This window comes from Pelobates fuscus, chromosome 2 (assembly GCF_036172605.1).
Source record: "Pelobates fuscus isolate aPelFus1 chromosome 2, aPelFus1.pri, whole genome shotgun sequence".
Classification (NCBI taxonomy): domain Eukaryota; kingdom Metazoa; phylum Chordata; class Amphibia; order Anura; family Pelobatidae; genus Pelobates; species Pelobates fuscus.
The window spans coordinates 14388504-14410902 of NC_086318.1; the positions used below are offsets into that span (position 1 = coordinate 14388504).

A 22399-nucleotide genomic window follows, 5' to 3' on the forward strand; every position below is an offset into this window, starting at 1 on the left:
TTATTTAATTTTTTTTATTTTTGGTGTGGTTTTTTTATTTATATTGCTCCCCTTGTACCCAGCAGCCTTCTCTCCCCCCAACCTGGGCCTAATACCCTGAGATGGAGAAACTTTTTTTGCTCTCCCTCATGGCCCTTTTTCACTGTTTGTTTATTTCCCCTGATAGGGGTATATACCCAAGTTTTTTGTACCCCGTTGATATTTTTATTTTTATATTTTCTTTGACCATCCATCCTTTAAAAATTGGTAGAAATGTTTCCAGATCACGAATCACAGAAATGCCTCATACAAAAATGCATATTATGTGGCATCAGCAACTTGCACAAATCTGTTTATTTATTCCTGTACACACATGTACACATCTTGAGTTTGTTGTGACAGTATTGTTGGATGTTTCTTTATTGGAAGGCGGTTGTTCGGACTCTCACAAAGTTGAATGTTCTTTTACTCTTTATCAAGCATTGCTGTTTCATAAATTATGGTTTTAAAATATATGTCATTTAATGTGAGAGGCCTGAACACCGCCCACAAAAGACGCTTACTATTTAAAGAAGCAAAATCCAACAAATCAGATGTCATCTGTGTACAGGAAACGCATTTTAAAAATGATAAAACACATAAGATTATGTCAAAGCTTTTCCCAGTCTAATATCATAGCACTTATAAATCCAAGTCTAGAGGTACATTGATTTTCTTCCACAGGAATGTAGCATGTTCGACGAATAAAGTAATGACGGATGATGACGGGAGGTATTTAATATGGATAGGTTCACTTAACACTATTGAATATACTATAGTGAACATGTATTTTCCCAACACCGGTCAGTTGCAGTTCTTTAGGAAATTGATGGACTTAGTGAATGAGAATGTGAGAGGCAGCTTAGTAATGTGTGGCGATACGAATTTTGTTATGGACGGTGAATTGGATAACGCTAGGGAAGACAGTGATCAACAACATAGAGGGGACAACGACAGATTAGCAAACAAATGTTCCAGATACATGATTGAATGTGGTTTATATGATTCCTGGAGACTGATGCATGAGAATGAAAGAGATTTTACGTATTATTCTGTATCTAAAAATATGTATTCCAGGCTGGATAGGTTTATGGTCCAGAGCGCTTTAATCCCGCACATCTTGAAATCTGATATCTTAGACATTAACTGGTCTGACCATGCTCCAATCATAATGCATATTGACGAAATTGTTTCTTCAGCCCCGAATAGAACCTGGAAATTAGGCGATTATTTATTAAACGATGTTGTGAACAGATCATTGACGGAGAAAGCCTTGAGCGATTATTTTTTGGAAAATGCCTCACCCGAGGTTCCTGGTGAGGTGTCTTGGAATGCGCATAAGGCTGTGTTAAGAGGTCATTTTATTTCTAGAGCGTCTCACCTGAAGAAAATTAATAGCAATAATTTAAGAACATTGGAAAAAGAACTGTACAATTTGAACCAGGCTAATAAATTTGGCCCCTCGTCTTCCCTATCAGCAATGATAGGAGAAATTAAGACTAAAATTAACAAAATTAATTTAGATCGTACATCTCTTATGGTGAGACGTCTCAGGAAAACATTTTATTTAAAAGGCAACAGGGCCTCTACTCTTTTGGCATCTAAACTCCGGCATGTAAATGCACAATCAAAAATAGCGTATATACTTGATGATCAGGGGCGAAAAGTGTTTCATCCTACTAAAATCAGTGACATGTTTGCAGAGTACTATAGCAAACTTTATAATTTAGAATGTGATTCGAACCTTACCCAGCCTTCTGCAACGACCATTGATAAATTTTTAGACAGAGTGACATTGCCTCGGCTGTCTCCAGGACACTTAGAAAGCTTAGGATGTGAAATATCAGCAAAAGAGATAGCTGAGGCGATCAAACTTATGCCATCCGGAAAAGCCCCTGGTCCCGATGGATTCACTATTTTATATTATAAAACTTTTCAAGAAATTTTAATTCCCCACATGACCAAATTATTCAACTCCTATAAGTCCGGGGGAACGATGTCAGAGGAGTCCTTGTGCGCACGAATAGTCACCTTGCCAAAACCGGGAAAAACTCCTGATAGATGCCACAATTTTAGACCCATTTCTCTAATCAATAATGACTCAAAGATTTATTCTAAAGTTCTCGCAAATAGATTAACCAAATAAATCCCATTGCTAATAAACAAGGATCAAGTGGGTTTTGTAAAGGATAGACAGGCGCCCGACGGGACTAGAAGATTCATAAACTTGATTCAGCACATAAATATGACCAAAACGCCTTCATTGCTTCTATCTCTAGACGCAGAGAAGGCGTTTGACAGGATACATTGGGGATATTTATGGAGAACGTTAGAAAGATTCAACATACCATCATCCTTTATCACAGCAATCAAGGCGCTATATTGTGCACCTTCCGCCCATGTCTCAGCTTCCGGTTTTACATCCAAAACGTTTTCTCTAACCAATGGGACGAGACAAGGGTGCCCTTTATCTCCAATTTTATTTGTTCTAGCAATAGAACCCCTGGCTGAACTAATTAGAACAACCCCACAAATTGCAGGAATTGTTGTTAAAGAATCCGCACACAAAATTGGCTTGTTTGCAGACGATATAATTCTAGCTGTCAAAAACCCAAAAGAATCTTTGAGCCACCTCAAAGACATTTTAACTCAATTTGGCGAGATATCGTACTACAAATTAAACGAGTCTAAGTCTCAGGCCCTTCCATTTCATTTAAAAAATTCGGAAACCAATGCCCTTAAGAAATTATATTTATTTGATTGGAGAGCTGACTATATGGAGTATCTTGGCATTAATTTATGCAAAAATTTGGTAAATATGCATAATCACAACTTGAGGAAAGCATGGTCGGACCTACAAAAGGAGATGGAGAGATGGGGCGGAATGGAACTTTCATGGCTGGGGAGGGTCGCATCTGTTAAAATGACGATACTACCAAAAATTCTATATTTCTTTAGGACCATCCCTTTATCCATCCCATTATCATTTTTTAATAAAGTTCACTCGACAATGATGAAGTTCATCTGGGGGAACAAGCCTGCTCGAGTGAAGCTCACTTCCTTGCAGCATCACAAATCGAATGGCGGTATCGGTGTTCCCGATATCCGCAAATATTATTTCGCCACTAACGCTGCAGTGGCTGTGAGCTTTAATAATCAGGTTGATAAACCCAGATGGATGGAAATAGAAGAATCAAAAATTTTACCGGTTAGATTGTCAGAATTACCTTGGTTAAATCCTAAGAAAAGACCTGGAATTACAAAGTTATTTTTATCTACCAAGACTACACTTAAGGCCTGGGATATTGTTTTTAAAAATGATCATTCTCCCAGCTTATACAGAGCAATGCCAATTGAGCTATTGAAGGATTATATTCCATCTTTAAAAACAGAACTGTTGAAGGAATGCTCTATAACTAATCTTGACAATGTTTTTCATGGCAATGCTATTCTTTCTTTGGAAAAATTGAAACTTAAGTATGGATTAACGAATGTATGTGAATTGGAATGTATGTTAATCATTGACAAATTGAAAGAAATATATAAGGTACCTGAAACAGATAAAAATTATAAAACGCTTGAGATGTCCCCATTAGAGAAAGCTTTTTTATGCAGCCCCACTAGTAAAGGCATGATATCCTTATGCTACTCGTTTTATAACGCCAAGCCCCTAGTTAAATTAAAACACATGTTGTCATGGGAGGCGGAGTTGGGTGCCCAGTACGATCTCGAAGAATGGTTCGGTTTTTTTAAAGCTTTAAAAGGTATTTCGTATTGCACCGACCACTTTGAAAATCATTATAAAATTTTATATCGCTGGTACCTGGCCCCGTCTAGATTGCACAACATGAACAATATGTATTCTGACCGGTGTTGGAGAGATTGTGGGGGTGTGGGCAATATGGCCCATATTTGGTGGTTCTGTCCTAAATTAACTAAATATTGGAAATTGATTCACAACCTAATTATTAAAGTGGACAGAACCATTAGCATTTTAACCTCGGAACTAGCCTTATTCAAAAAACTCCCGGAGTCCATTAATAGAACAGACAAAATAATCATAGGTCACATTTTGATCGCTGCTACATCCTGTTTACCTAGACATTGGAAGTCCCAAGATGTGCCATCTCTCAGGGAAGTTTTTAATTTGATTCTAGAAAACAAGGCACACGAATTATCACATAGAGCTAATATGCGTGGTTTCCCAATATTAAAATACAATTGGGATAAGTGGGAAGAAAAAATCAAAACAACATATGGTCTTTGACATATTTATTATTAAAGTGCATTGATGTAAAACATATTATTATTATTTTTTATTTATTTTTTTTGCCATATACACTGTTATGCCTATTTTAATAATGGATGGTTATTCTTTTCCATTTCCAAGTTCCCCTTCCCTTCCTACCCCCAAATACAATGTTTATATTCTTGTTGTTATACAAATATGTAAAACTTTAATAAAAATTATTTGAAAAGAAGTCATATTAACATTTGCTTTTAATGTTGTTTTTCGATTAAGTCAATATTTCAAGATGCCCTTTGAGTTTTTAGTGCTGTTCAATACCTTACACCCTGTATTTAGCTGATTCATTACTATAATAATAAATATATAAAACGTGTAAATATTTTGTCTTGTTGATACGTGATAAATACTGTTTCTTATTAGATTGCCAACATGTAAACATTTTTTTAATTATCATACGATGAAAAAAATATCATGAAGACAATTTCTTAAAGAATTGCTTCAATTGGAGAACAATTGGCAAGATGCATTTCTAACAGTGATTATTTTTAAATTCATGTAATATAGCTATTTAAAAAAAAATATGTATTCCTACTCAAACTCACTGATGCGAGATAACAATCAAAGAACAAATACAGTCACATGTATAGTACATCAGTATATAGACAATCAAACCGAAAAAAGACCAAATGAGACATAATGTACCGTATCGATGATGCCAGTGATCTGAGGGTTTTATCATTTATTGTCGTCATGGACTAGCCCGCTAGTGGACTTAGAAGATGAACTCAGAACAGCACGTAATACATTATTAAAATGAGGCCTTGTAACTAAAATGTATAGTGGCAAACTAGCTGTGGTGAAGTTAAACAGAATAAAATATAAAATAACTGTGAAACCCTGAGTGGTGCTATAATCGTCCTGCACGTCTAATGTCACTGCTAAAAGTGCACCAGAAGCTTGCCACCAGTTGTAGCGGGACCGAGGCCACTAGGTAGGTTGACTTCGCTAAACTCACTCCTTCACCTGGAATAGAACCGAGTAAAGAATACAGAGACCCATTTCCTTCCCAGTAACCGGATGACACACAGTCCTGGGGGTACAACAGCACTTTATTTGCCACACTATGCTTTTATTCAAAACCCCATGCAAGGGGAGTACAGCACAGAACGACAATGTCCCCTCCCAGGGGTCTTGGGCAGAACAGGAACTCCAGTTCCGGCCCCCCAAGCACAAGGATTCCCATTTCCTGTGACAGGGTTCTTCTTCCCAAGGTCCTTCATGCCTGGGAGCCAAAGCGCAGGTGAGGGGGGTCGTTGTTCCTTTGTCTCCCAGGCACAGAAAGCCCGCCACTCAGGGCCCTCTTCACATGAGCCTCACTACTTGGGAATCACAGCGTGGGAAACCCTCCTGCCTCTTTGTTTCCCAGATACAGATAGCCGCCAAACCAGCCATTGTCCCCAAAGGGTGCCCACTGCCCACACAAACCCCCAGGGAAACCAGGCAAGGGAAGCATCTGCTTTCGGGATACGAATGCTCCCCCTGGATGGCGCTTGTCTATATGAACGGCAGCCAACCAGAGGGGCACTCATTAATTACATCCGTTGTGGTTTCACACTTATGTTGCGAATTGTGAACTTTAACTTAATTGGTGCGAGCACTCCAGTAGGCACTGGGGAGGTTCTCGTTCAGGAACTGAACGAGGTGGGATGCAGTCCACGAATGCTCCCCCTGGATGGCATTCGTCTATACGAAACAGCAGAAATTAAAAGTCAACTAAAAGATCTCTCTACCAGATTATGAGTAAATGAAGAAAAAACAATTAATTTAAAATATCAAGAAAACGCAAGAAGAGAGAACAAAATTCACATTCGACAAATCAATTAAGCAATATGGAATCAAAGCTGGGGAGTTTAGAAGATCGTACAAGACGAAACAATTTAAGAATACGTAATATTCTAGAGTCGATCACGCAAGAAAAGATCCCAGACTTCTTAGGAAAACTATGGATAGCAACGGATAAAGATGTAACCAAATATCACACTAACATGGGACGTGCCTATGATACAATGTATATGACTGCTTATATTATATATATATATATATATAAATATATATATATATATTGGTCCTCTATAGATCGGGCAAGCTGGCCAAACCCCCCTCAAAGCTTCCCATGGGTACAGCGCTGTCCAAGCATATCTAGTAACCAGAAAATACATGCAACTTTAAAATATATATAAATAATACGAGGACAAACACATACCCAGTTACGGAACTATATATTCTATTCTAATTCTCAATTCTATATCCACTAATAACTGATCATGATCCATATATCTTTGATTCTGTAATATTTTCTGTGTTAAACCAGTTTCAATCTCTATAAAGCTCCTGAACACTATTGTATTTAAATTATAAATGCATCACTGGTACATTGTTAAATATAAGCTGTGAGTAAAGCAGAACCATATATATATATATATGCCTTGCTGTTGTATTCAAGTAATTTCATTTAGAATGAAATCGTTGTTACTTGAAGCTAAGCTAATAACAAGAGAAGTTTTTGAAAAAAGTACTCACTGAATAAACACTGAATAAATACTGAATGGAGACATCTTTATTTTATCTGTATAAGTGCGTACACCATCAACACGTGCATACATGACTTTGTTACCATGTGTTTGTTTCTCAGTGAAGACATTTGGGGTAATATCTGTGTGTTCTTTTAAATTTGAACGTTGGGTCACATAATCTGCTGCTGTGTGTTCAGAGTCTTGGTGTAAAATTAGATTCCATTTTTGGTGCATTGGAATTCGCAATGATTAAATGCTGACATGATAAACACGTCCTGGTAAAGGCTTCAATTCTCAATGATTTCTACGTAACTGATTGCTAAACTGAATTGTGAGAACCTTTCTGATCCAGAAACCTGCCTCCAGCAGATGAAAGACAACATCCAATAGTAATTTGAGGGGCTCTGAAAATATGGAATATCGGATTCAATGGAATAAAAAGACCCTAGAACTAAATGATTTGCCAGGTGATTGACAGGTTATATTCCCTTATACACAATGTAGGTCACATTTAAAGAAACACACATTAACAAATTACTAATTTGTGTGAGGCGTTTTTTTTCATGTTTAAAGGAAAGTTAAATGGCATTTTAAATAATCAAATCCATTATGAGAATCGAAAAAGTCGACTAATGAAGTCATTCTCTCCTGCTGGTTGAAAGGTCAGTGACAAGTTAGTTACTCTCCTCCAACTTGCTCCAATTAAGTCACCACATATCCAAGCAATCACAGAAGGGCCTGGCACTCAAAGGTTGTTCCAAGAACTTTAATGTTTCGGCACAAATTGACAACATATCACCTCTAATTTATTTTTCAAGAGGCTTTCTAACTGACAGAGAATAAATTCCTTAGAACTAACTCTAGTTTCTGGTTATCTTGTGTGTTTACTCCAGGAGATCGTGACGCAAGACCTTTTGGAACCTGGGCGTCCAAAAGCCGACAAAGACAAAGAGCAGAATGTCCATATAACATTTTTGTTGAACCAAAGCAGATCCCTTCACCTGGATCCACATACATCATCAGAAATGAGAACATGTCAGTGCTGACCACTCAAGTCAACCACAATTAGATCAATAGCCAATGGAATATAAACATTGGAAACATTCATCTTACCTCATCAAACCGGGCCTCATCCTCGCAATTTTCTAACACGCGAGTGTAAAACGACAGCCCTGAAAATGAAAACAGAATGCAAACGGTTATAGTGCTTTCAGATCACTGTGTGGTCGTATTGAATACAGCTCATGGTAACACCGAGATTAAGGTTGAACAAAAAGACGCAAATCCTATAAATTGACCACGTACACATCCCTGTCAATTGCTGCCAATCAGAAAGGCAAGTATACTGGGGTTTATATACTAAATGGGAAATTGTAAAAGAAATGTGAGAATTGACAAGGGAATTGGAAGTTTATGGTAAAAAGTAAAAAAAAAAAAAAAATTTCTCAGCCTCAACTATTTTGGGGATATAAGATCTGACTTTGAAACACCTAGAAAAAACACAAAGTAAAATGTCAGACTCAATTCCCAATTCAACACAACTTTTTTTTCCAACCCTGATTCTACAACCGAGATTTTACAAATTGATTCTACAGTCACCTGTGTGGTGGACAGACATAGCAGTCCATTGATTAACTATATACAATGAAAATTGCTCGTCCATGTGGTAAATAATAGACTTTTAGCACAGCGAAAATATTTGTTCGACCAAATTGACTAGTACAAAAAAAAATGTATTACTACGTTGGTCTGAAATGTGTTCACATGTTTTTCAGTGCAGAGAATGTCATCCACGCGATCATCTCGGGAAAAATTATTCGGACAAACCGATAGGGTGTGAAAATGAGGTAATCAGTGTACTGTTACATATAATATTATGTATATACTTTGCAGTACACTGATTGGCGCATTATACGGCCATTTGGTTCACAGATGAAATGAGAAAAAGTAACAAATAGAGGGGGAAAAAATTAGAAGCAGTAAAATAAAATAAATCTATATTTATCTATATTAAAGGAACACTTTAGGGTCAGGAACACAAACAAGTATTCCGGACCCTATAGTGTTAAAGCCACCATCTAGCCCTCTCTTGCCTCCCTTAATACAGTAAAATAGTACTTGTATTCAAGTCTGCAGCTGCTGGATCTGCCCCTATCTGCCTCTGAACTGCCTCTGACTTCTGACATCATCAGAAGTGGTGGTCTGGGCCAATCACAATGCTTCCCTACAGAGTGGATACAAAATGGCAGTGCTGCTCACTGTGCAGCACTGCCCCAGGGAGAACCTCTAGCAGCCATCTGAGGAGTGGCCAGTGGAGGTATCTCTAGGCTTTAATATAAACACTGCATTTTCTCTGAAAAGTCAGTGTTTACAGCAAAAAGCCTGATGAGCATGATTCTACTCACCACAACAAATACAATAAGCTGTAGTTGTTCTGGTGACTATAGTTTCCAGGCACAAACTGTATTCCATGACGGGCCAGTGGAGAGATCAAAGATGGGGGATGCAATGCTTGTTTCTTTTTTAATAAAAATAAATAAATAATACATATATATTAATATATGCCTCCCCCAACACCCAATCCCTCCAAACATATTCAAACACAGCACCCTCACACACACTACACTTACACACACACACACACTCTGCACCCTCACACAAACACACAGCACTCACACACACACACTCTGCACCCTCAAACACACTGCACCCTCACACAAACACACAGCACACACACACACCCTGCACCCTCAAACACACTGCACCCTCACACAAACACACAGCACACACACTGCATCCTCACATTTTGAAAGTTCATTTTGAAAGTTTATTAAAACAAATATTAACTCATTTGAAAAGCTTATGCAAAAATATTTAATTGAGACCTTCTGAGACAATACTGTATTGTCTATTACTTTCTAATAATATTCAATACTTCCTTCACGGAGAAAGTCTGCAGGACTGCATTGCTCTCTGATTGTATCTGTAACTGTGTATAATCCCCGCTGCACTCTCAGTGGCTGTCTCTGTGATACCACAAGTTTTAAGACGTCTTCAGTGTTAAAGCTTTTGACAAGTTACAAAGAAGTGTATATGACTGTCACAGAAAAATCCAATTATTTCCTGCAGCAGAGACTACGAAGTGTCCCCAGGCACTGAATAGATTGGCCAGTGATCAAGGTCTGGTGGCCATCTGAGACTACAGCATGTTTCCCTCATTAACTTGTCTGAGACAGATACACAATTTATTATAATTTCAAACAGAACCATGCGATGCAATCACTAATTACTAAGGAGGATGTAGAAATTCCCCCATCCACCACCTATGACAATGCCTGCCTCATTCAACAGAGCTGACAAAACACTATATTAGTTAGTTTAACCATTTCATTCAATATGTGGGAATTGTTATAGACAACAAATTAGGCAGCAATATGCTTGAATACGCTGTGCAATTTTGGGCACCTGTTCTAAAGAAGGATATCATGGCACTAGAAAAAGTGTAGAGGCGGGCTACAAAATTGATAAAAGGAATGGAGCATTTTAGTTATGAAGAAAGGTTAAAAAATGTAAATCTCTTTAGTTTGGAAAAAACGGCGCCTCAGAGGGGATATGATAACATTATACAAATATATTCGGGGCCAGTACAAATCATTATCTGGAAATCTATTCATAAACAGGGCTATAAAGGCTCACACATTTAGGCTGGAAGAAAGGAGATTTCATCTAAGGCAAAGAAAAGGTTTTTTTTTACAGTAAGAGCAATAAGGAAATGGAATTCTCTGCCTGAAGAGGTGGTTTTGTCAGAGTCTATACAGATGTTTAAACTGCAATTTGATAAATACTTGCAAAAACATACCATACAGGGATATAATTTCTAATTAGTGGGGTAATAGCTGCTTGACCCAAGGAGACATCTGACTGCTATTTTGGGGTCAAGAAGGAATTTTTTTCCTAGTTTGTTGCAAAATTGGATGCGCTACAGACTGGGTTTTTTGCCTTCTTTTGGATCAACAGCAAAAACATATGTGAGGAAGGCTGAACTTGATGGACGCAAGTCTCTTTTCAGTCTATGTAACTATTTAACTATATTTAACTTTTCTACCAGTCTTGGACATCAACTGTTCACTACCACAATCTTATTGAAAATAAAAAAACAAAACTAATCTTTTTGGAGTTAAATTATGCAGTCTGAAATATTTTAACCGAAAAGTTAGCACAAGATAAAAAAGAACAAACAATAAAATGGTACACACATTTATCAAATGTATCTGTATATTCTCTCTTTTCCTTTTCCTGGTCTAAGATTGGTTTATTCACCAACCATCAAAACCGTCTCAGTGAGATGTGATCTCAGTCCAACAGAAGAAGGGAAATTTAAAGAACCATAAGCATCCCTATACAGGGTACTCCTGCCACCGTGGAGAATCATTTCTCTCCAGCAAGGTCTTAGAAACTCTGCTATACAATCTTTTAAATTATATTATGCAGATGTCACTTATTAATTACATTTTTAGGAATGAATAGCAGTCTATAAATGTATATCCTCTTTACACACGACATTGGAGGAAGAATTAGTATTAGCGGGCATCGTTTAAAACGTTTTATTTTTATTTAAATATAAAACATATCTATTTTTTAAATTATTTTTTTTCTTTACTTTTATGTCATGTTCTGTATTTTAATGTTTTACCAGCTGTACTTTGTATATTTGGCTTGTCTATTTATTTATTTTATTCACTAGTCTCTGTACTGTCTCTAATCACTCTAATGTTCCATTTTCTCTCTCTGACCACCATCTGCTGACCTTTGACTGCGGCATGCCCCATACCCAAATCATACCACCCTCGCTACATCAATCTCCAGGAAACCTCCACTGTCTTGACCTACAGCAATTCTCCACCAACCTCCAAACTCTCCTCTTACCTATCTCAAACCTCAACTGCCCTAGTTCTGCAACCTCCCTCTACAACTCCACTTTTTCCTCTGAACTAGACATCATGGCACCTCCTACATTTAAACATTGTAAGCAACCCCAGTTACAACTTTCGAACACTAAGCTGACCCGGTAACCTCAAAAAATGCTCCAGAACTACTCAAGCACGGCTGGTGAAAGTCTCATTCTGCAGCTGATTTCATCCACTATAAATTTATGCTACACTCGTACCATTTGGCTCTTTCCTATGCAAAACAAAATTACTTCAATACCCTTATAACTATGTTCTCTCAAGAACCCAAATGCCTCTTTCACACTTTTAATGGTCTACTTCGATCTGTCACTGCTCCTCCTCCTACTAACTTAACCACTACAAACTTTGCTACTCAATTTACTAAGAAGATTTCTGCGGTCAGTAAAGAGATCTCTAATCTCACTCATGCCCCTCCCAATACCATCCCCAACCCTGCTCCCTTCTCTCTTCTATGCTCAATTGCATCTATTATGCCAGAAGAAGTTTCTGCTCTGCTTCAGTCTTCCAGCCCCACCAATTGTTCTCTTGATAATATTAACTCACATCTCACTTGCACTCTGTCTCCTTCTCTTGCTCTGTGCCTCATTAAAATATTCAATCTCTCCTTCGTATCTGGCATATTTCCTTCACCCTTCAAGCATGCAACCCCAATTCTAAATATGCCAAACCTCAACCCTAACTCACCATCCTAATCCTGCTCTATATCGCTACTACAGTTTGCCTCAAAGATCCTCGAAAGAGTTGTGGACAGACTTCCTTGAATCCAGCTCTATGTTCAACCCACGTCACTCTGTGGATACGTATCCAATGATTTAATTGCTGCTAAACCCAGTGGTTGCTATTATCTTCTAATTCTTCTTCACCTTTCGGCAGTTTTTTACACTGTTGATCATTAACAACTTCTTCTCATTCTCTATAATCTTGGTCTATGTGACTCTGCTCTTTCCTGGTTCTTCTCCTCCCACCAGCTCTTTTTCAGTGTTTCCTTTTCTTTATCTTCCTCTTCTCTGCAAGCCTGCTCTCCTACTGTTCTTGATCTATACTGCTTCCCTTGGTAAACTCATCAGCTCTTTTGGCTTCCAATATCACTTCTATGTAGATGACATGCAAATCTAGCTGTCCTCTCCTGATCTTTATTGGTCCCTCTTGAATCATATCTCTAACTGGCTCTCTGATATTTCTAACAGGAGGACTGCTAACTTAATCTCTCCAAAATAGAACTTCTAGTCTTTCCAACCTCTAGTATTTCTACTCCCAAGTTAATGGCACTGAATTAGCTCACTGCCTAGGTATTCTCTTTGACTCTGACCTCTCATTTACCCCTCATCTCCAGTCACTTGCCAAATCCTGCCACTTCCATCTCAAAAACATAGCTTGCATCCGTCCATATCTAACACCATGATGCGGCTAAGGTGCTGGTCCATGCCTCTTAACTATTAAAATCCGCTTTTCAGTGATCTTACACTTCCCAACTTGTTCCGTTACAGTCTTTAATGCATGCGATGGTGAGACTCATCTTCCTGTCCTCCAGCTCATCCCATGCCTCACCCCTCTGCAGTGATTACCCTAACTTCACGTAAGACTTAGGGCACAATTTAAAATTCAGGCGCTTGCTTACAAATCTCTACATAATGCTGCTTCAACCTACCTATCCTCCCTAATACACAATTATGTCTTGCATCTATCCTCTATTTGTACTCGCACCTCTGATACCCACCTTCTCTAGGGCTGCACAGTTCCTGTGGAACTCCCTTCCCTTCTCTATTAGACTCTCACACAGTCTCAGTTCCTTCAAAAGATCATTAAAAACTCACTTTTTTAGTAAAGCATATCAATTAAACTTTTAGCTCTCCCCACACCTTGGTAACCCACCTTGCTTACTCTCCTGCAACAGTGTCATCCCATAAACTAACCCTTCATTGTAAACTATTCTAGTAACCTACTTTTTCCCATACATGAAATACATCCTACACTTACCTCCTGTGCCACTTTACCTGACTCCCTCTAGAATGTAAGTTGGTTTGAGCAGGACCCTCAACACCCATTGCTCCTGTGGGTCCAGCTCATCTTGTTGCAATTACATGGCTGTTAGTCCACCTATTGACCAGTGTTACGGAATTTGTTGATGCTTTATAAATATTAATACTAATACAAACAGCAGCCTCAAACCCCCTCTAAAACAGAGGTATTTCATTTTGGTTACTCAGCAGGGGAGCAAGTCTCTCGGCCCAGTCTATGACGCAGAAAGTGAAGTTACGAATGGAAATGGTTGTAAATGGATGGAGAGATAAATTAACTGCAAAAATAATATGATTTAGTAATACCAAAACATGTACAATTCAAAAACTATGAGACCCTCATTCAATTCTTGAGATACTAGCTAAAAAGATAAAATACTAGTTAAAATGATGGAATACTAGTTAAAAGTATAAAATATAAGTTAAAATGATGATATGCTGGTTTAAATGATGAGATCCTAGTTAAAAAGATGAAATGCTAGTTAAAAGGTTGAGCTACTAGTTAAAAGGATTAAATATTAGTTGAAAGAATGAGATGCTAGTTAAATGGTTTAGATACTAGTTAAAAGGTTGACATACTAGTTAAAAGGTTGATATATTTGTTAAAAGGATGAGATGCTAGTTAAAAGGTTGAAAAACTATCTAAAAATATGAGATGGTAGGAGCAAAGACGCCTAATTCCTTTATCTAATACAGAACACCTTTATGATTTCATTCTTAATTTAAGAAATCTGCTTATTTATAAGAAGGGCCTTTTTTCCCCTGTGTCTGATAGTTCACCATTAATGCCATGGCTCTCCGATCTCTGACGCTGTCTCTATTCTGACGGCAATATTCAGCCATGTCTCTTATTGCACTTTACTCTACTCCTATGATAATTCACTCACTGTCTTATGGCCCACTAAAAGGCATAATGACACGTTCTGTTCATCCAGAGCCCCAAACTTTCTCTGTTGGCAGACATTCTCTGCTGACTTTACACAACGTTTGTTTCTCTTAATGGAACTTGGCACCAGCATAGACAAACAGCGAGTGCGGCAGAAGCAGAGAGACTCAGTGATATTCTTCTTTGCCTGCAAGGTGTTAGAAATGGGCATTTTTATAGCTCAAACTCGTTATTTGAACAGAACCTTTTAAGTTTATGGGAAGGGATAATAGTCCGGATGACTACGAGCTATTAGACCTAATTAGCGTCTTCTCCTGGCGTGTCCCATTGCTCACTATGAGTGTCTCCATCTTCTAACCAATTCCCACACAATCTATTCTCTAATCTTCTCACTGCATCCTATGCCTATCTCTTAAATAACAAACCCTGCTGGTAGCTTCCCGTGTTCGTGTCTGTCTCCGTCGGCTTAGCCTCTGCCTGCAGCTCTGGCTGCGGCTGCTAATTCAGTTTTTCTGGACATAAAATAGCTTTTTTTGGATTCCTACTGCTAGGCGAGGCTGAGAGGATGAAGAGGCAGATAAAGCAATCACAATCTCAGCTTTAAGCCTTGCTGTTCAATAGCAGACCAATCCCTATATTTATATAGTAACACATGTATTTGTCGCACAATTCCTTAAAAATATAACATCACTCTTGCCGAGCCAGCATTTCAAATCCCTCAAAAAAGTCACTTTCTCCTTTAAATGCTATAGCTGAGGAGTGGAGCTTCATTTTCCATTTTTGTGACCTAAAAAGAAGAAAATGAGTCCGAGGCAGAGAAATTCCAACATGCAACGTGGGCTGCGGGGACAGCATTGAGGGACAAAGTGAAAATCAATAGAAAAGGCAAGTGTAATTAGGCTGCAGAGAAGAGTTATTTCACAGATGGAGGTGAACAGGGATTGGAAATTCTCACTGTTGGAGAATTAACTGAACTGATGACCAAAACCAGAGGGTAAATTTTCTTTTTTTTCTAATATTGGGTATTGTTTACTCAGTGGGTTAAATATATCATGAAAATGACTGACCGTCTGGTTAATTCAAAGTAGAACAATCTATAAAACAATATCAAAGTACTAGACATTAGATCAGGTATATCACTAACATTATACAGTGTAGCAGTAGATGTAACTATGAAGTATGTTACCCCTATGCCCACATTCGTGCTTTACTAATAGGTTACTTTGTAAACTCTGTATATATGCAAGATGAATATACAGAATCAACATTATTATTTCTTTCAAAAGTTTATTTAGTAAGTTTTTCTGGTGTGTGCCTCGTGTTTGGTGTATAGATGAAAATGTCAGTTCACACTCTGCTTCCAAACAGTACAGGAAGTTTCAATGGGTCATATCATTCCTACAGTCAGGAATGGGGGATGAGTGAATGATCTCTACCATTACACTGTTTGTATTACATTAGCATTCCAGAAATGGATAGAAATTATTATAGCCAGTTAATATACCTTTGTTTTATGAATATATGAGTTAACTGTATTTACAGTATGTGGGGATTATGCTCAACATAGACATTCTTTTTTACATTCTGTTGCAATTTTTAGTAAGCTATACTGCTAGTAATGCCTTCAGAGCCCTTATAAATACTGTAAGCAAGGTATTTGACCATTTTTATTTATCAATTGTTGTTACTCCTGCTGTATGTGTATTGCATGTTTTGTTTTATACTAACATTTCAGACCCCATGTGAAATATTGTGAAATGAAGGATGTTATATACTTTTTAAAGCCTTTTGCGACAAACGCGCCTAACCCTGGACGTTTGCCACGAACTCCTGGAGGAGTGTAGAAGCTGGCCTCCTGCCCACCGACTATGGGCAATATACATTGTGGCAAACTCACTATTTTCCCTTCTGTTTGCAAGACATTTCCCTCCTAGTTTGTGGTTTCCCGAACACAAATACATTTCCCCAGTTTGGCAGTTACAATCTACCAAACACCAACCACCCCCTTGCTCATTAACTATAAAGAAACCACAAACTTAAGCGATCTCCCTGTGTGGCCGCCGTTTGTACAACCGAACAACACGTTCTGGAGAAAACAACGGCCATCTTGTCGCACGAACCCAGGCAGCAGGACTTGGTTGTCGAGTGTCTGGAACTATAAGTCGGGCACTCGACCTTGCAAATGCCTGCTTTTTTTTCCCGACAAGCCAGGAGAGCTCTATCTGGTAGGATGATTTGCACGAACAAGGGGAACAATCACTACCTATGAGCCAGGGGAACTGTTTGTCTGTTTGTTCGTATGGAACTCCTGAAAGTGACTGACTGCTACCACTATTTCTCTGGAACTAATTTCGGCAGACGCGTGTGCGGTCGGTCAAACCTTACCCCTGTGGCGATTAGGCTGTGTTCGTGGGATCTGAGTGCTACTAGGACAGCTTGGGTGCTCAGATCCAGGCTATTCGGGGATATACTATTTGTGGGGGTTCCTATATGTGTTATATGTATTTTTTATATTTAATGTTTTATATTTTGTAACTCTAGTGCCCTGAAAGATTATTATTTTAAGCAAAGTACACTAAATTATCTCCCAGACACAGAGACTCCTGGGCGTGTTGTGGGATTGTCCTGGGCGTATTTTTTTTACTATGTTACTGCTGGAGACCCTATGCTGGGGGTCTGTGTATATAAGCTGGCCAGTGAGCCATAATAAATCAGTCTTCTTGTACCCTTCATCAAGTCTTGGCTGATGTTTGGGTATACCAGAGCTGTAATCACTGCTTCACTGGGGGACTTGGGAGAATTACAACGGATATACTCGGAGTCGGAGTATAGGGGGTTCGTTTCACCTTTAATTTCCTAAGTATTTCTATAAAGGCGGAATAAATAAGTGAAAAATACACATTTTGTAATTTTACATAAACATAGAGCGGATTGGTTAATCTTTGTACGTGCAGCGTCTCATAGTGAAAAAGCAGCGCGTACAGATACCAGGCACCATGACTACATCAAATAGAAGTTGGTCATTCAAATTTACAATTATTTTTCCATTTACATCTGGTTAGTACGTGCCTGTCTGGCTGTGAAGATAAACCGCATTGAATAACAAAACACGGTGTCACTTTTAAATATTTAAATAAAAAGGGATAACCAATCCACACAGAAAGTTTACTCTCAGATGGATAAAAACAGTAACACGTCAGGTCTCGATCGAGCTTTTTTCCAAATTCATTAAAAAAAATCTATTTTCTGGTGAATTCACCCACAAAGTTTATTGAACTCAGATTTGCCCATAGATTGCCCATTTGGATCCCTTTCATTATTTGCCAAAATAAAAGGTACCTTTCTCCCAAGTATATTCAGGTAAACCCACAACCAGCCAATGTAACCTTGCTGAGCGTTCTTCTAATAAAACACACACGGAACAGACGCATCCGGAGATCAGATACATTTTAGAAAAATCCCAGAGGACGGTACTCATGTTTAATTACTTGCAAAACATCTTTAAACAAATGTAGTTCTGCTGGGTGGTATTTGCAGACTGACTTTAAAATAATATGTAATTAAGGCCATTTATTCAGAAAATACTGTCAGATTTATTCACTAAGATGAGAATTGTTGGGAATAAAACGTGAATTTTAAATTGAAAGTCACCCCGATTACTTTGTCGTAAAACCCCTTTAACCCTGCATTGTAAAACCAGTTTTTTTAGACACTCTAATGATTATAAAGCTTGGTAAATCCACCGGTAATGGCTGCCATCCTGACAGCCACTAGAGACGCGAGACAGCGCTGGCAAAGTAAAGTAATGTGATACTGAAGCCAGTGGTGTATCCTGGTTTTGTGCTGCCCTAGGCAGGACAAAACTCAGGCGCCCCCCTCCCACCCACGCCACCCTCCCACCCACGCCACCCTCACCCAACCCTCCCCCCCCACCCGCGCCACCCCCACCGAACCCTTCCCCCGTCCCGCCTTCTAAATACACACACACACACATTCACTGACAAATACGCATACACTAGGTAACAGAAACACACTCACTAGCAGACACACACACAGTCTAACAGACACACACACAGTCTAACAGACACACACTTACAGACACACACACTGACATACACACACACTAACACACACACACACACAGACCCACACACATACACACATACACACACACACATACAGACATACACACACACACACACATACAGACATACAGACATACACACACACACTAACAGACACACACACAGACCCACTAACAGACATACACACACTCTTACAGACATACACTTACAGACATACACACACACACACACACACTAACAGACATACACACACACACTAACAGACATACACACACACACTAACAGACATACACAGACATACAAACACACTCAATCACTCACATATTTAATACATTTTTTTTTTTTTTTAATTTAACCCCCCCCAGCCTCCTTACCTTTGGGAAAGCTGGAGGGGGGATATCTGTCTCCCTGGTGGTCCAGTGGCTGCTGGGAAGTGCGGGTAGGTGGGTGGGCGGCCGGCGAGGGAGCACTTCCTCTGAGCTGTCTGCTCAGCTCCCTCGCGCGCCGCACAGTGATGCTGGGAGGCGGAACCGGAATATGACGTCATATTCCGGCTCCCAGCCTCACTCTGCGGCGCGCGAGGGAGCTGAGCAGACCGCTCAGAGGAAGTGCTCCCTCGCCGGCCGCCCACCCACCTACCCGCACTTCCCAGCAGCCCGCCGGCCGCCCAGCATGCCTTGTTAGCCGCAAGGCTAACAAGGCATTTGCCCTGGGCATTTGGGGGCGGCTTTTTTTGCCGCCCCCTGAAAAATGCCGCCCAAGGCAAATGCCTTGTTTGCCTCGCGGCAAATACACCCCTGACTGAAGCATTGAATAGAATTCAAAGTGAATTCACAATGAATTCCAAATTTAAGGCCAGAGTAGCTGAACTGAAAGCCTAGCTAAATTCGAGAATTTTTCATGTTTGGCTATTTTGACCTTAAATTTGAAATTCACCTTGAATTCTCACTTTATTGAATAACCCTGTGAATGTTTATGTTTTGTTTTTTCTATTTCCTTGTGGTAGGTAGTTATTTTCTCCTTTAAGATATCATAAACCTGTCTCTTTCTCATAATTTCTCTGCTTAACAGCTTCAACCATCTACATACATAGTGGCCGTTTTTTGCCAAACATTGCACTCAATGCAAATCCAAACAGAGACCTGCTTCTCAGCTCTTCAATGAAGTAGACTGGGTGCAGGGGTCCTCTCCTTTTAACCCTGCGCAGTTATAGCAGCGTTAAGTCAACCTGTAGACACTGTCACGTGAATGGCAAGCCCCGTAGGAAAGCATTGATTCTCTATGGAGGAGTTTGAATGTAGGCGGTGCTTGCCATGCATGCACGTTAGTTCCCTACGAGGTGCAATAAATCAGATTATCGCGGAGGAGGCCATGCCTCTTCTCTAATGTCACAGGAGGCGGGAGGTCAGCAGCGCTGGCAAAAGGCAAATGTAACATTTAAACTTTTTTTTTCTTAATTTGTATTGCAAATGATGGCAAGGGGAAGGCTTTACATACTTGATCCTTTACGCTTCTCATTATCTACGATTCTCCATGTCTTTCATCGCGTTCTCCCTCAACTCATCAGCTTGCTATCTCTAACTCCTTCGATCTTCAAATACCCTTTAAAACGTGTGTCTTTTAAGAGTCTTACTAATCTCATTACCCGGAGTCTCACAGTATACACAATCTAACCTTTACCTCTCTTACAGTATACAATTTACAGTATCGATCTGTTCTTGTCTGTCAAAATGTGTTTATTACATTATTTACTTATTGCTTTTTCCTCTGCCAAATTTGTCAGGAATAGATAAATAAATCAATAGTTACAAAAATGAAACCAAGTGTTTCTTACAGAAAGTAAAATATTATATTTCTGGAAAAAGTAACAATTTCTAGTTTGTAGATTTGTACTATTAACTGCATTTAACGGGTTTATTTTCACGTAATTGTAAGAAATTTAGTTCGTAAAGCCTCACTGAACCTCATTTATACTCTAGGAATAATTATCAACCTGTGGGTAAAAGGTCTAATAGCGGTCACTAGTCACAGATATAATTCTGGGAAATTTTATGAAACTATAAGCTCACCCCTGCTTTCAAACAGTACCGGAAATTTCAATAGGTCATATAATTCTTACAGTCAGGGAGAGGGAGGAGTGAATGGACTCTACCATTTCACTGTTAACACTACATTAGCATTTTAGAGATTGCTAAATATATCTATGGCAGTTTTAATTACTGTATATACTCGAGTATAAGACAAGTTTTTCAGCACATGTTTTGTGCTGAAAAACCCCCACTCGTCTTATACTCGAGTCAGTTGTCTGTATTATGGCAATTTACATTGCCATAATACAGACATGGACCGGGGGCTGGCAGGAAGCTGTAACTTACCTTCACAGCAGCTCCTGTCAGCTCCCTTCTCTCTTCTCCGGTGCGTGCAGCTCCCAGGTCAGCTCCCTCTGCAACTCTCGCGAGAGCTGCGGGGTCAGAGCGTTGCCACGGGTTACCGTGGCAACGCTCCGCGCGGCCGCGAGAGTTGCAGAGGGAGCTGACCTGGGAGCTGCACGCACCGGAGAAGAGAGAAGGGAGCTGACAGGAGCTGCTGTGAAGGTAAGTTACAGCTTCCTGACAGCCCCCTCCTACAGCCCATCCACTGGACCACCAGGGAGTGCGAGCCCCCCTCCCTGGCCAGCTAACAAGCAGGGAGGGGGGACGAAAACATATTAATAATAAAACAAATAATAATAAGAAAAAAAATATTAAAATAAAAACATAAAAAAATTATACAATTAATAATAAAATAAAAAAATAGTTACCTAAAAAAAATAATAACATTAAAAAAAATATTAAAATAATAATTAAATCATAATTAATAAAATGCTCACCCCCCACCAATGCACTGCACACACACACACTGCATTCATACACACACTGCACTGCATTTATTATATACACACTGCATTCATACACACTGCACTCACACACACTGCACTCATACACACTGCACTCACACACACTGCACTCATATACACACACTGCACTGCATTCATTATACACACTGCATTCATACACACACTGCATTCATACACACACACACTGCACTCACACACACACACACTGCACTGATACACACACAATGCACTCATACATACACACTGCATTCATACACACACTGCATACACACTGCACTCATACACACACTGCACTGCATTCATTGTACACACACTGCACTCATACACACACTGCACTCATATACACACACTGCACTCCATTCACTATATACACACTGCACTCATACACACTGCACTCATACACACTGCATACACACACACTGCATTCATATACACACTGCATTCATTATATACACACACTGTAAATAAATATTCAGTTAATATAATTTTTTTAGGATCTAATTTTATTTAGAAATGTACCAGTAGCTGCTGCATTTCCCACCCTAGTCTTATACTCGAGTCAATAAGTTTTCCCAGTTTTTTGGGGTAAAATTAGGGGCCTCGGCTTATATTCGGGTCAGCTTATACTCAAGTATATACGGTACCTTTATTTTTTAAATATGCTATTTAACAGTTTTTACTTTATGTTGATATTATGTTCAAAT

At 39.1% G+C, this 22399-nt stretch overlaps 1 protein-coding gene across 2 annotated transcripts in view; it reads right to left on the reverse strand.

Annotated features, from left to right (window-relative positions):
• The window catches only part of OTOF (otoferlin), a 338353-nt gene that overhangs the window by 269322 nt on the left and 46632 nt on the right, over window positions 1-22399 (reverse strand). For both annotated transcript variants that reach the window (XM_063441964.1, XM_063441962.1), the window contains exon 2: window positions 7954-8012. In XM_063441964.1, coding sequence (XP_063298034.1) covers window positions 7954-8012 — 59 coding nt within the window. The remainder of the gene's footprint in view (window positions 1-7953; window positions 8013-22399) is intronic.